Raw genomic sequence first — 15,402 nt, 5'->3', positions numbered from 1 at the left:
TCTCCTTACCTTGGTCGAATCAGACTCCTTCATGACCATGTAGGGTTCAGCACACTCCCCAATGTCACCCTGCTGCAGAACCTTTTCAAGCTGCAATAGGGAAAAAGTTGAAAGTGAGAATTGTTATAGATTAAATATAACAAAAAAGATCAGCAACTTCAAAGGTGGTGGAAACTCAAATGACAGGGTAAGAATTTTAAATCTCCAGATTCATAGAGATTAACTTCTTTAAAAAGTAAGTAAGTATTTCAGAGGGAAGCTCCAAGTTTACCTTAATCACCAGGAATATATCAGGAGAAGGATATGTTATGGAGAAGATGGTGGACCTGGCCATCGTTGATATTGCAGCATGGGGAATGTGAGATCGGAGCAAGCCCTTCATTTGGTCAGAATTCAAATCAAAATAGAAGTTTTCAGAAATCTACAACAAACAGCAGGAAAATAAAATTGTTAACTTAATCAAAACATTTGACTAGCTTCACACAATGAATTCGGTTAAGGTAAGGACTGCACTAGACAATAAGTTTTTTTGACAGAGGCATAAGAACTGAAGAAATAGAAGCAAGTGTAGAACATTCGGCCCCTCAAGTCTGTCCTGCCATTTAATAAAATTATGGCTGATCTGTCTCAATCCTCAACTTCTCTTTTGTGCCAGGTAAGTATAGCTGTCAATTCTCTGATACTTTAAAACTCTATCTACATCCTCTTTAAATGCCTTCAGAGATCTCAGACTCCACATTTCTCTCAGGTAGAGAATTCCAGACATTCACTGCTCTCTGGGAGAAGAAATTCCTTCACATTACATATAAAATGACTGTCCACTTATTCTATAATTGTATCCCCTAGTTTGACATTCCACCATCATGAAAACAACTTTTCAACCTTTATGTCAAGCCCCCTCAGAATCTTGTACATTTCAATAAGATCACCTTTCATTCCTGTAAGTGCTAAAGAATAAGGGCCTAATCTGTTGAGTCATTCCTGTCAGAAAACATGCAACAGTGTGACAATGTACAAGACAAAATACAGACCACAATAGCCTGACACACCCAACATAAAAGGCACGTATATTACAAACTGATAAATACACCAGATAAATCCTGTCAAAATTTGACTACAGCTGTCCTATTCCCAAAGTTAAATTCTCACAGTTAGGTGGATATTGTCAGCTGCTAGCACTGTCTTCCGTTCCTGGCAAGCCCAATTAATTCACAACTCCCCACAAGGAACAGCAGCAGCAGCCTGTGTTAAGGAATCAATTCAAAACATCCTAGAGTAAAGCTTCAAGATGATACAAAAATGCCAACCCAGAGCACCAGCAGGCCCATTCAGCACTTTGAGCCTATTTTGCCATTCAAGTAGATCACTGATAATCATCTACACCTCAACAACACTTTTTTATGCAATTCCCCAGCCCTTGAAGCCATTAGTAACTATCAATTGCTGTCAGGAACAAATTCAATGACTGAGCCTCCACTGCCCTCTGGGGTAAGAGACTGTGTCCTCTAGTCATAGAAGTAAACAAAAAGAACATGGAGCTTTGCTGATGATGGCTACAGAGAAGAGTGCGCTTAGCAGTGCTGCCTCAGAGCACCAGGGATCCAGGTTTGATTCTAGCCTCAGGTGACTGTGTCGAACATGTACATTCTTCATGTGTCTGCATGGGTTTTCTCCAGGTGCTTCCTCCCACAGTCCAAAGTTGTACAGGTTATGTGGACTGGCCATGCTAAATTGGCCATACTGTCCAGTGATGTGCAGACTAGCTGAGTTAACCATGGGAAATGCAGGGTTACGGGGATAGGGTAGGTCTTGGTAGACTGCTCTTTGGAGGGTCGGTAGGGACTTGATGGGCCAAATGGCCTGCTTCCACACCATAGTGATTCTGTGATACATTAAAAAGCCAGATAATGATGGACAATTTCCCAGTCGGTGCAGGACTAGGAACACGGTTAAAAACCATTATTGGAAGTTAAATCCAAAATCAATGATCTTTGCCGAGAAAGCAGCATTTTCTCCATCAGTTTGGTTTAGATTCCACGCTGTGTGAATAAATGTAAGTGACAGAAGCTACACATACAAGCCACTTACCTTCTTCTTTTCCTTTACATCATACAGGGCAAGAACCCCAAATATGGGCTCGATTTCAATTTCAAACCTTTGATGGAAGAGAAGAAAATAAGTCCATCACTCAGAGAGAGTTATGTTGCTACTGCATTTAAAGTCATTTGGATTAACAGAATAAATAATAAACTCCACAAATGATTGACAAGAAATTGAAACACTTCTTAACCCTTACAAATGGTAACAATCATATCTTTACAAAGGATCTAACACTCTGCCCAGGTGTCTAAATAATTAAGTTCTGACAGGACTTGGGAAAGAAAGCTCTGGGATCAGCCCAAAAAGGTACAAAACTGTTCTCACACCTGAAAGTTTGGGCTGTCTTAATCTAGATTCGAGAAAGCAAAATCTCAAACTTTCTTTGTCTGAAGGAGCAGTCTATTCGCCAGAGCAGCTCGGCAGCAGAAAGCACATTCTTGGCTTTTTTTTTGTGACTGTGTTTGTGGCCAGTTATTGAATTTTAGACGACACTAAATTTTCTTGTAACCTATTCTTTATCTTCAGAAATTGCTGGAGACACTCAGTAGGACTTGCAGCATCTATGGGGAGAAAACAGTTTTGTTTTGAATCCAGTGACTTCGTGACAAATGATTGGAAAAGTCTTATTTGTGCAGAAGGCAGACAGGGCAAGAGTGAGATATGAAAGGGTAGACAGATGGGGGGGGGGGTGAGATTACTGACAGTAAGGCAGGACTAGAGAGAAACTGAATAAGTGATAATGAGAGCTAACAAGAGGGAAGAATGTGTAGGTTTGCTGAAGGTAGCCTGTGTAATGTGTTAATGGGACTAAAAGTAGGTGAGAATAGGCTGGTGTGCTGAAAGTAACACGTCACGTCAAGACGAGTGTATAGGGTGAGTGAAAACACAGGAAGGACGTAATCAGGCTCTAAAGTTATTCAACTCAATGTTGAGTTCTAGATGTCCCAGTGCCCCAAGCCAAAGATGAGATGCTGCTCTTCAAGCATGTGCTGAAACTCGCTGGAGCAGTAATGTTGATGTGGGAACACTGTTGTGCAATGACATAGCAGGCAACTGGAAGCACGGGGTTATTATTTTGGACAGAATGGAGGTATTCAACAAATATTCACCAGGTCTACATTTCATCTTCCTGTGTAGAGGCAGCCATGTTGTGAGTAGCATTTAGAGTTGACTTGATTGAAAGAAGAGCAGGTTAATTACTGATTCACTAGGAAGGTATGGTTTGGGCTGTGGAGTGAGGAGGTTAGATTAGAATACTTAGTGTGGAAACAGGCCCTTTGGTCCAACAAGTCCAAACCAATCCGTCGAAGCACAACCCACCCAGACCCATTCCCCTACATCTACCCCTTCACCTAACACTACTGGCAATTTAGCCTGGCCAATTCACCTAACCTGCACATTTTCTTTTGAATTGTGGGAGGAAACTGGAGCACCCAGAAGAAACCCATGCAGACACTGGGAGAATGTAAACTCCACACAGAGAGTCACCTGAGGCAGGAATTAAACCCGGGTCTCTGGCACTGTGAGGCAGCAGTGCTAACCACTGTGCCACCATGCTGCCCACAGTTCTTCTGTGATAGCATGGGGGTGTGGGGAGCTATTGAGAACGCAGGAAGATTGGACCAGACTGTCCTGGAGGGAACGGTCCCTACAATGCTAACAAGGCGGAGGAGGGGGTAATGTCCGAATTCTGGTGGCATTCCATTGGAGATGATGGAAATGGCTGCTTACGATCCTTCACAAGTGTGCTGGGAGGGTGGCGAGGACCAGTCGGACTGTATCATTGTTGAGGAAGTAAAGAAAAGTGTGCAGGCAGAATGCAGAAGATGGGTCGGACAGGGCCAAGGGCTTGTCAACCATGGTAACAGGGTATCGTCAATAAAGGATTCTGAGGCATCCTCTGTGGAAAGTGGCATCATGAGAACAGATGTGATGGAGACAGAGAAACTGTAAGAATGAGATGGAGTCCCTACAGGATGCAGGGTATGAGGATGTATCGTTCAGATAACTGTGGGAGTCATTGGGTTTGCTGGCCAGCCTATTCCCCAGAAGTGGGAAGAAAGATGTTGAGGTAGTGAAGGGAGGACTCAGATAAATTTTCTGATTCCAAGCAAGAGTTGGAACCAGCATCCTGTGCTTTAACATACCACCAGTGTTCCCACATGAGCATTTTGGTCTCAGGATTGCTGCAGTGCTCCAGAAAGCACAAGCTTGAAGAACAGTATTTCATCTGAGGAAGGTCACTGGACCCAAAACATGAACTCTGACTTCTCTCCACAGACGCTGCCAGATCTGCTGAGTTGGGAGACAGTGAGGACTGCTGATGCTGGAGACCAAAGTTGAAAAATGTGGTGCTGGAAAAACACAGAAGGCCAGGCAGCATCCGAGGAGCAGGAGAATCAACGTTTCGGGCATAAGCCCTTCTTCAGGAATGAGCTGGTATGCCAAGAGGGCTGAGATAAAAGGTAGGGGGGAGGGGCGCTGGGAATACGATAGGTGGAAAGAGGTGAGGGTGAGGGTGATAGGCTGGACAGGGGGTGGGGGTGGAGAGATCGGGAAGAAGATTGCAGGTCAAGAGGGCGGTGCTGAATCCGGGTGTTGGGACTGAGATAAGGTGGGGGGAGGGGAAATGAGGAAGCTGGAGAAATCTGCATTCATCCCGTGTGGTTGGAGGGTTCCTTGGCAGAAGATGAGGTGCTCTTCCTCTAGGCGTCGTGTGGTCAGGGTCTGGCGATGGAGGCGGCCAAAGACCTGCATGTCCTTGGTGGATTGGGAGGGGGAGTTAAAGTGTTCAGCCACGGGGCGGTTGGGTTGGTTGGTGCAGGTGCCCCAGAGGTGTTCTGCCGCCTTCACTAGGACTAGGACTTCAACTAGGACTCTCGCCCACCCTCTGATGACCCCTTCTCCCGCCTCCAACACACCCCATCCACCTGGACACCCTGTGCTGGCCTCTTACCCGCCCTCGATCTCTTCGTATCCAACTGCCGCTGCGACAGTGACCGCCTCAACCTGTCTACCCCTCTCGCCCACTCCAACCTCTCACCCTCACAACGCACAGCCCTCCACTCCAACCCCAACCTCACCATCAAACCAGCAGACAAAGGAGGCGCAGTGGTAGTTTGGCGCACTGATCTTTACATTGCTGAAGCTAGACACCAACTCGTGGACACCTCCTCCTACTGCCCCCTTGACCATGGCACCTCCCACCACCAAACCATCATCTCCCAGACCATCCATAACCTCATCACCACAGGAGATCGCCCATCCACCACCTCCAACCTTATAGTCCCACAACCCCGCACCGTCCGTTTCTACCTCCTGCCCAAAATCCACAAACCCGACTGCCCTGGCCGACCCATTGTCTCAGCCTACTCCTGCCCCACCCAACTCATCGCTGCATATCTCGACACTGTCCTGTCTCCCTTAGTCCAAGAACTCCCCACCTACGTTCGGGACACCACCCACGGCCTCCTCCTCCATGATTTTCACTTCCCCGGCCCCCAAAGCCTTATCTTCACGATGGACATCCAGTCCCTATACACTTCCATCCCCCATCACGAAGGCCTTTAAGCCCTCCGCTTCTTCGTCTCCTGCCAACCCAACCAGTACCCTTCCAGTGACACCCTCCTTTGACTGACTGAACTGATCCTCACTTTTAACAACTTCTCCTTCCAATCCTCCCACTTCCTCCAAACCAAAGGAGTAGCCATGGGCATCCACATGGGCCCCAGCTATGCCTGCCTCTTCATCGGATATGTGGAACAGTCCATCTTCCGCAGCTACACTGGCACCATCCCCTACCTTTTCCTCTGCTACATCGATGATTATATTGGCGCTATCTCATGCTCCCACGAGGAGGTTGAACAGTTCATCCACTTTACTAACACCTTCCACCCCGACCTCAAATTTACCTGGACTGTCTCAGTCTCCTCCCTCCCCTTCCTAGACCTCTCCATTTCTATCTTGGGCAATCGACTCAACAGAGACATTTACTACAAACCGACTGACTCCCACAGCTAGATTACATCTCGTCCCACCCTGTCCCCTCTAAAAACGCCATCCCATATTCCCAATTCCTTCGCCTCCGCCACACTGCTCCCAGGAGGACCAATTCCACTACCGAACTATCCAAATGGTCTCCTTCTTCAAAGACCACAATTTCCCCTCAGAAGTGCTCGACGATGCTCTCCGCCGCATCTCCTCCACTTCCTGCTCCTCCGTCCTTGAACCCTGCCATTCCAATCGCCACCAGGACAGAACCCCACTGGTCCTCACCTTCCACCCCACCAACCTCCAGATACATCGTATCATCCTCTGTCATTTCCGCCACCTCCAAACAGACCCCATCACCAGGGATATATTTCCCTCCCCAGCTCTATCAACGTTCTGGAGAGACCACTCCCTCCGCGACTCCCTCATCAGGTCCACATCCCCCCACCAAGCCAACCTCCACTCCCGGCACCTTCCCCTGCAACCAAAGGAAATGCAAACCTTGCGCCCAGTACAAAAGAATAGGTGAAGAACCTCATTCTATTCACTATGCAGAAGTTCTGAAGTTCAAATGTGACCACTGGCAAAAGACAGGGTTGATTGCTCCCTCAATGACCCAAACCGAAAAAACCTATTAACCTGCAGTGCGCTGAGTTCACATCCAAACAACTGCTGAATATGGTACGTTCAGTCGTGCAAATGAAGGAGGCAACTTATATAGTCTATTTGGTTAACATTATAACATTATTGGGAAAGTTAAAAAAAAAATTGAGCAGTCTGAAGAATTGTCTGATTGAATCCTGGGTGAATTATCACAAACAATATCCTGACTTTTGAGTCAGATTTCTGATACATTGAAATGTTTACACTGCTTATTAAACAACACCCAAGCCCACCTGCAATATCACATTCCACAGGTTAATATGTACATAATCCCATTTTGTGTCCTACATACTGAGGGAGAATATGGCAATTACTTCTAAGCTGTAAAGAGGCCCGACTCACTTCAATGACAGGCATTTTACAAGAATTCTTTGTCCAAAATGTTCTTTTGGGACTTCAGGAATGGTGCATCGTTCAATCGCTTCATCCTGTGAGTGGAAAAATACAATTAGTGTGTCTTGGCAGAAACACCTCATTGGTCAGTGTTCTTTCAAAGTTTAAAACATGCCCACATCTATTACCTGTTGCTAAGTGCAAATTCTATTTGGATACTGAGGCCAACACTATCGCCCAATTATGCATTCAGCAACCTCTGACAACCAAAAGGACTTGATGTAATTGTTGACAAGCTTTTAATCATCAATGCTTAGATCAACTTCAAGAGAGCTGAGTTCTAGGCTCAACAAATCCAATAAGCAAGATGGCAAGTGCAGATCACAAAATGGACAGTTACACTAATCAGCGGATTGGCAGCTGTAAGTTTAAGTATCTATCCATTACATAGGGCTTGTATTGTGCAGATAGTAAGAGGGTTGGTTAGCTCAATCAGCTGGACAACTAGCTTGCAACGCAAAGTGACACCAATAGTACAGGTTCAATTCCTGTGCCAACCAAGTGTCCCAGCTTCTTGACCTCGTGAACCTCAGTTTAAACCACTATGGGTCAGTTCTCTTGAACAGCAGCCCCTGCTGTCCTCTGGGTCTACGGCAACCGTACCTTTTATGTTTATTGTGCCAAATCATCGTCCAACAGCAAAATCTACATACACAGGAATAACAAAATCTCTCAGCCAAGTTGTTATATATCTACTGGATTGAGACCATCCAGAAGATGTACTAGTCTTCAACAGACTTATGAGTGCTTTGGCAAAGACCCCACTCAGCATGCCAGCTTCTAAATATGCCAGATGTCAACGACAAGATTCCATCAGAGGGTACACATCACCATGTCACCGTCTGCAACTGTTTCTTAAATGAAATCACAGTTTTCTGCATTGTGGTTTGTAGTTATTTTGAAAGCACCAAGCATGGAGAAATATGGCTTCACTCAAACTAACAGGAACCTAGGTGAGAAGGTTTGTGTTCAGGTTTTAGCAGCTCCACTTGGGGCCCGGCAAAAAATACCCATCAAAATATCTGGTTTTTCTGTGGTAGTACTGTCACTGTAACAACATCCTGAAATGATAGTTAGAAGGTTCCTTTGCCAAGTTTCAGGATATTTTTAATCAGTCTAACTTCATTGTTGGAGCCCCTTCACTCCTTGCATGTGGGAGATTTCACAAATGGTCTTCAAATACACAGAAAAAACCAACTCGTCCACAAGATGGTGCCAAAACACCCAGTATTACAGACAGCGATTGAGGAATTTGGGATTATAAATACTTTGAAAATGGGATTCAGGGCAACTATACCCTGGTCAACGTTTCTGTAAAGGTGATGTTGTATAATGTATGATACCAAGTATCAGATGGCAACAAAACAAAACAAAACTCAAAGTTCTGCAAAGCAGTTAAAGAAGTGGTACTTTTGATGGTTTCAGTTTCCTTCATCATTCCTGATTTTACAACTAGGCCATACCCTGGGTGAGAGTATGACACTACTCCATGTAAACTAACTACCAGAGTCTTGTTCCTCCTCCTGCTGCTCCAGTTAAGTTGCACCTCAATATGCACTTTCCCAACACCTTGGCTGAAATCAGGTTTGAGGCCTGGCTTGGAACGAAACCTAAGCTCTTCTCTAATCCTTAGAAGAGGGGTAGGATCTTTCTCGTGAAACTAGGGGAGAATAGCAATGAATTTTAAAGGATATTCTCATTACAACAGGGCTTCAGATGTGGTCTGAGGTAATACAAGTGCATTAAAATAAATTAACAGGAGATTACCTACTTGCAAGTGGGATTTGATGGTAGCAAAAATCTCTGATGGTTCAGTGGGCAAGTATGTAGACCAGTGTGAAAGTCAGCCACGTTGACCAGGAAGATCTAAAAAAACAACCTGCTTTTGTGCAGATCTTTTTTACTCTTTAATATCCAGATGAGCTGTGACATACAATAAGTGTGTTTTTCTTCCTCATCACCAAATCTACTGGGCTATTTTTGCATTTATTAAGCACAAATACATCACCCATGTTTCAACTTGAATACATTTAGAATTAGAAATAGAATCTCTACAGTGTGGAAACAGGCCATTTGGCCCAACAGGTCCACACCGACCCTTTGAACAGTATCCCACCCAGACCCTTTCCCCTGCACCTATTATTCAACATTTACCCTGACTAATGCACCTAGCCTACGGAGCCCTGAACACAATGGGCAATTTGGCATGGCCAATTCACCCTAACCTGCACATATTTGGATTGGAACACCCAGAGAAAACCCACTCAGACATGGGGAGAATGTGCAAACTCCTCACAGACAGTCGCTTGAGACTGGAATAGATCCTAGGTCCCTGCCGCTGTGAGGCAGCAGTGCTAACCACTGAGCCACCGTGCCGTCCCAAGTGAGAACAGCAATTGCTCCGTCCCTGGCTGGTCTCGAACCACCAACCTTTTGGTTAACAGCCGCACATGCTGACCAATTGCACCCAGAGACTGGCAAAAAGAGTTCATGCAAAGCCCAGCAAGGGCAATGCAAATCACTGTTAGTGGTGGTGATGACAATCATAACACAGTTGGTGCTTTTGCTTAGGTTGATGCTACTTTGTTAAGCACTTCAGCTCCCAATCACTAACTGATTCCCAGATGTAAGTCAATGCTAGCCATGCACTCCACTATGATGCCCTTTTGGCTCAAACCAAGTGCAAGTTCCAAGTAGCAAGTAATCAGAGAATTTTAAGATCGTTGGATTGTGATTGTAGATTGAAAGATCACCAGCGGAGCTGAGGTGTGATTGGTCGATCTTTCTGCTGGCTTTATCGTAAGACCAATTCAGTGTCCAGCCAATGGGAGCTATGACCACCACAAGTGCCAAGCCCCAGTCCACAGTAGTGGGGAATCCTCAGTCGAGGAAAAAGGTGTACATTTCTGAAGCATCCCCTGCGGAAACTGGCATCATGGGAACAGATGCCATGGACACGGAGGAACTGGGAGAATGGAATATAGTCTTTACTGGAAGCAAGTTGTGAGGGTGTATTGTCATAGCAATTAGGAGAGTAACTAGAGTTTGTTGGTGGCCAACCTATCCCCAGAAATGGAAACAAAGATGTCAAGGAAGGGAAAGCAGGAGTCAGAGATGGACTGGTTGAAGGAGTGTGTGTGTGTGTGTGTGTGTGTGTCTGTATATACACACACACACACACACGTGCATGAAGATATCAATAAACTCTTCCAATTCCGGATGAGAGAGGGAAGCAGCAACAATGATATCATCAATATATCAGAGAAACAGGTGTGGGTGACAGCAAGAATAGAACTAGAACAAGGAACATTTCATGTAAACAGTTAGTGTCTGGCCATCCTTCAGCAGCTCCCACTGCTACAGTCCATGTCCCAGGCTGCCATTCTGGCCGGAGACTTCAACTGCATCACTGATGCAGATGGATGTGCCAGAGGGGCTGGTAACAAATTAGACATTATGTCCACATTCCTGATGGAAACAATTAAAGTCATCAAGCTGCATGATGTCTTCATCACCTCAGCAGATGGAGTGCAGCAAAGACAGACCTGGTCACAGTCAGACTATCTGCTCAAGGATAGAAGCCCTGTTTATTTCCCGAGCATTTTCGGTCAGGTCCACTGACATCAAGCCGGTCTTCTTCTCTAAGTACTGCATCGCACGGGCTGTCACATACAGAATGACCAGCAGGCTGGCAAGGGAACGTGGAAGTTGAACGTGAAATTGTTGACCCCAGAACACACTGGAGGAGCTCAAAAGGGAAAAAAGATTGGAGAACTGTGAAATCTTTCTTAGAGTCTCAAACGGATGGGCAAGAAACAATCAAGGGGAACATAAAGAGGTTTTTCATCCTCAAAACGGTGTTCAAAAGGTGAGAGAAATCAGAAAAATAGTCAAACCCCCAGAAAAACATGCAGAACCTACTCCTTCTGCAAACAATGGTGCTTGATGTCAAAGATGATTTTCAGAAGGTGAAGAACCAGAAGCCTTGCTCTTTGCTTTGGAGGCCTCTGAGATGATCTTCCAGTCTGGGGTCCGCACTGTGGAGCAGGATGAGATATGCTCGGATCTCTTCTTCTAGAAGGTGCTGAAGGAGAGCACTATGCTCAGCAGCCTGGCTTGGCAACATCATCTCAGTCTGACATCCTGAGGATCAGCAAATCCTTTTATCCCGGATTGTATGACATGAAGCCCACAGAGAGTGCAGCCTCCCAGTCATTCCTGTCCTCTATCGTGGAGGTGTTAGGTGACAGCACGTGGGAGAGGCTGGACCAGCCATTATCCCTTGATGAGGTGACTGAGGTCCTCAAGTTCCTTGAAAGAATAAAACTCCCAGGAGCAACGTAGCAGCCAAGTTGTATTCAGCTCTGTGAGACTTGATTAACCAGGACATGCTGGAGGTGTACAACAGCATACTTCTGGCAGGTAGCATGTCCAAATCCATGAGGAAGGGTATCACCTATGAGTGGAAGGGGGGGAGGCGAGACCGGAAATTGGAAATAAGTCTCACTGCTGAATGCGACTACACCCCAGCAGATGGTGAAAAGCATTCTCTGGTCTGCTCAAACTAGCTGGTCTTCCGGTATAAAGACTTGACCTTGACCATGTGGGTGCATTCCAAGGTTCAAGACAGCTAAGGGATGCGCTAAAGCTTGAAGCAGCTGCTGTCAAGGCACAGTGGGGAAAGACCACCATCTAAGGTCTTCCTGCCAAAGTTTAACCAAGGTCTGTTCAGCTGACAGACACTCTCAGTGCCTCAAAATGAACATAAATAGTCACCTGCGTAAGTGGAAAATGTCTTGTTTGTAACTGTAGAGAAGCTCTGAGAAATGCCAAAATTTTAAGTTTTGTTTTATTTCTGCCTGCAAAGACGGTACTGAACTGATTTAGAACCTTTATATGTACTTATATATGTTTTTTATGAATAAAGTATGTTTTTGAAATAACAAACTAAGCAGCTGACCTTTGGTATCTGTGCCACATGTGAAGGATGAGCTAATTGAAGGCTAATGACCATAAATCTGAAACTATTGCCTTCAGTACAGGGAGATAAAATGTGCCTGCAACACGACAATTTTATAAGATCACAGAACAGCATTACACAGGAGGCCTGCTATTCAGTCTATCAATATACCACCCACTCCCGACTTCTTCTGAAGAGCAATCCAATCCCACCCATGTCCTATATCCCTGCAATTTTTGTCCAACAAAAGTTTTGTACAACAAAACATTTGTCCAACATCCTCTGGAATGTTGCTACTAAATCTGGTTCCACTATGCTATTAGCAATTGTCAGCAAACCTGGTAGCAGATTTCTAAAGGGACTGACTCTGTAGAGGATGGACCATTCTCAATGCCTGTAACTGCTGCATTACATCATCATATTACATAAAGCAGCTGATTTACCTCATCTGGTGGTGGAAAGAGTGCCAGCACTTCCCGATGTCTATTCTCTTTCCTCTGCTCCCCATTGCGTCTATCCACTTCTTCAGGGGCTGTGCGTTCTAGGAGGCTGGGAAGCAGCAAGTCTGCAGTTGAGTTCTTCAGGTCGAAGATACTGGAGGCCCAGCTGCCCCGTGGTGTGTCGTCCAGAGACACTGACCTTCGCTTCAATTCATCCTACCAGTGAAAGTGCAATAAGTCATTTGCAACTTTTATCTATCAAGTATTGCCCCTTAATCTCCCCAGCCAGCTCCAAGTTTCTATCCAAGGGAGCAGGTGAAACAGTGAAAGAAGAGGCTGGAAAACAGTCAGTACATGTAAGGAAATGGAAAACATTGACATTTTGGGTAACTGAACGTCCACAAATCATAGAACCATATATTCCAGGTCACCAACAGGTCCAATGCATCTTTCCTGTTTCTTTAACAGTTATTCAATTTGCCTCACTCCTGTATCCCAGATTCATACAAGTTTTAAATACTACCCAACTCTCCTTTGAAAGTTAGGCCTGATACATCAATGGTTTTTATTTTGAAGTGCTGCCTGACTTCACACAGGTTTCTTTGGCTATATTGTCTTTTTAAGTGATTGATATGAGTTTTAAACCCCGCATTTGCAATATGCAGCTTCCTTGCAACATATCTGCATACATCATCTGCTACAACTACTTTATACCAGCCACTCTTGCTCCAGCTGCGAGAAGCTGCACAAATGCAGCAGGGACAGCCCTCTCATTATTGGAAACGCAGGTCTTTGGTAGCCACCAGAATGATAGCAAGGAACTAGCCATCAGGTAACCACTGGTATAAAACTCCTCAATTGAAAGATAGTTGGAACAAGCAGATGACACCAAAATTGGAGGTGTAGTGGATAACGAAGAGGGTTACCTCAGATTACAATGGGATCTAGACCAGATGAGTCAATGTAGGCTGAAAATGTGTTGCTGGTTAAAGCGCAGCAGGTCAGGCAGCATCCAAGGAACAGGAAATTCGACGTTTCGGGCAAAAGCCCTTCATCAGATGAGCCAATGGGCTAAGAAGTGGCAGATGGCGTTTAATTCAGATTAATGAGAGATGCTGCATTTTGGGAAAGCAAATCTTAGCTGGACTTGTACATTTAATGGTAAGGTCCTAGGGAGTGTTGCTGAACAAAGAGACCTTGAAGTGCAGGTGCATAGCTCCTTCAAAGTGGAGTCGCAGGTAGATAGAATAGTGAAGAAGGCGGTTGGTATGCTTTCCTTTATTGGTCAGAGTACTGAGCACAGGAGTTGGGAGGTCATGTTGCGGCTGTACAGGACATTGGTTAGACCACTGTTGGAATTTTTTGTGCAATTCTGGTCTCCTTCCTATCAGAAAAATGTTGTGAAACTTGAAAGGGTTCAGAAAAGATTTACAAGGATGTTGCCAGGGCTGGAGGAACTGAGCTACAGGGAGAGGCTGAACAGGCTGGGGCTGTTTTCCCTGCTGCATCGGAGGTTGAGGGGTGACCTTATAGAGGTTACAAAATTATGAGGGGCATGGAGAGGATAAATAGACAAAGTATTTTTCCTGGGATCGGGGAGCCCAGAACTAGAGGGCATAGGTTTAGGGTGAGAGGGGAAAGATACAAAAGAGACCTAAGGGGCAACCTTTTCACGCAGAGGGTGGTACGTGTATGGAATGAGCTGCCAGAGGATGTGGTGGAGACTGGTACAATTGCAACATGTAAAAGGCATTTGGATGGGTATATGAATAGGAAGTGTTTGGAGGGATATGGTCCGGGTGCTGGCAGGTGGGACTAGATTGGGTTGGGATATCTGGTCGGCATGGCAGGTTGGACCAAAGGGTCTGTTTCCATGCTGTCCATCTCTATGACTCCAAATAATTAACCACATTTAAACATTCTCCTTCTCAAATACCTGTTCATCCTGGCTCGTTCGGTCATAGACAACTTCATCAGACTCGAAGATCTGCTTGGGCAGGCCCCGCTGCCTTTCGCGCTGTTTCTCCAATGTGTTAGGATTAAATGCAGTGCTCAGCTTTTGATACCTTTTTCAAAAACAAAATTGTAACAAAAATGAAGTAAAGAGAAAGAACAGAATGACTGACAGACTTATTCAGAACCTGTGTGTACACTGGGTCAATCTATTCTCATCCTGGATTTTCTCTTACTTCAGAAAAGGTGAGGCAAAATTATAATCAAAGGGTTAAGATTACAGAGATTTGTGGCCACAGTTTTAACATAGATTGTGTGAACTTACTAAAGATACTGTTCACAGATTGGAAATCATTCAAACAGATAGGCATAATGAAAACATTTGTGCACTGCTGTTTCTCTAAATATGATTGTCTTTAAAATAATCTTTAACAAAAGAATTCAAATTTATTTCAAAAAACAAAAAGCTATAAAGAAGTGTTAGAAAATGTTAGCTTCAACGTATTTCCCAGCAATATCGCCTTACAGATACACACAGAAATATCACTCATACCTCAAGCTTTGCATTTTGTACTGAGCTGACTTTGTTCAACTTCTCAGTTTTACATTGCAGAGACAATTTCATGACACCTCTCCAGTTCTGGTGGTCTGAACCTCTTTCAGTCCTGACAACTTGAAAACACTTTTATACAATTTCTCCTGAACTACAACCCTTCTGCTTAAGGGAAACTGCTCTTCTAAAGTTAACTCCAATTCTGCTGAAATGAGGTCAAACTAAATGAAACCTTGGCCTGTTTACTCTCTGTCATGAATCCAACAGTATAAACATTTAATCTATTAACACTGCAAAACTCCGATTTGATATTTAGCTGAATCACATAATTTCTTGGAAATGATGAATCT

At 44.8% G+C, this 15,402-nt stretch overlaps 1 protein-coding gene across 6 annotated transcripts in view; it reads right to left on the bottom strand.

Annotated features, from left to right (window-relative positions):
- The window catches only part of LOC132835997 (dedicator of cytokinesis protein 7-like), a 180,968-nt gene that overhangs the window by 100,139 nt on the left and 65,427 nt on the right, over nucleotides 1–15,402 (bottom strand). For all 6 annotated transcript variants that reach the window (XM_060855177.1, XM_060855178.1, XM_060855179.1 and 3 more), the window contains exons 5-10: nucleotides 14,483–14,612; nucleotides 12,550–12,762; nucleotides 7,096–7,181; nucleotides 2,089–2,155; nucleotides 272–421; nucleotides 10–90 (exon numbers count right to left, since the gene is read on the bottom strand). In XM_060855177.1, the coding sequence (XP_060711160.1) occupies nucleotides 10–90; nucleotides 272–421; nucleotides 2,089–2,155; nucleotides 7,096–7,181; nucleotides 12,550–12,762; nucleotides 14,483–14,612 (727 nt within the window). The remainder of the gene's footprint in view (nucleotides 1–9; nucleotides 91–271; nucleotides 422–2,088; nucleotides 2,156–7,095; nucleotides 7,182–12,549; nucleotides 12,763–14,482; nucleotides 14,613–15,402) is intronic.

The sequence above is a fragment of the Hemiscyllium ocellatum genome, chromosome 45, assembly GCF_020745735.1.
Source record: "Hemiscyllium ocellatum isolate sHemOce1 chromosome 45, sHemOce1.pat.X.cur, whole genome shotgun sequence".
Lineage (NCBI taxonomy): Eukaryota > Metazoa > Chordata > Chondrichthyes > Orectolobiformes > Hemiscylliidae > Hemiscyllium > Hemiscyllium ocellatum.
This window is presented reverse-complemented; position numbering and strand designations above follow the sequence as displayed.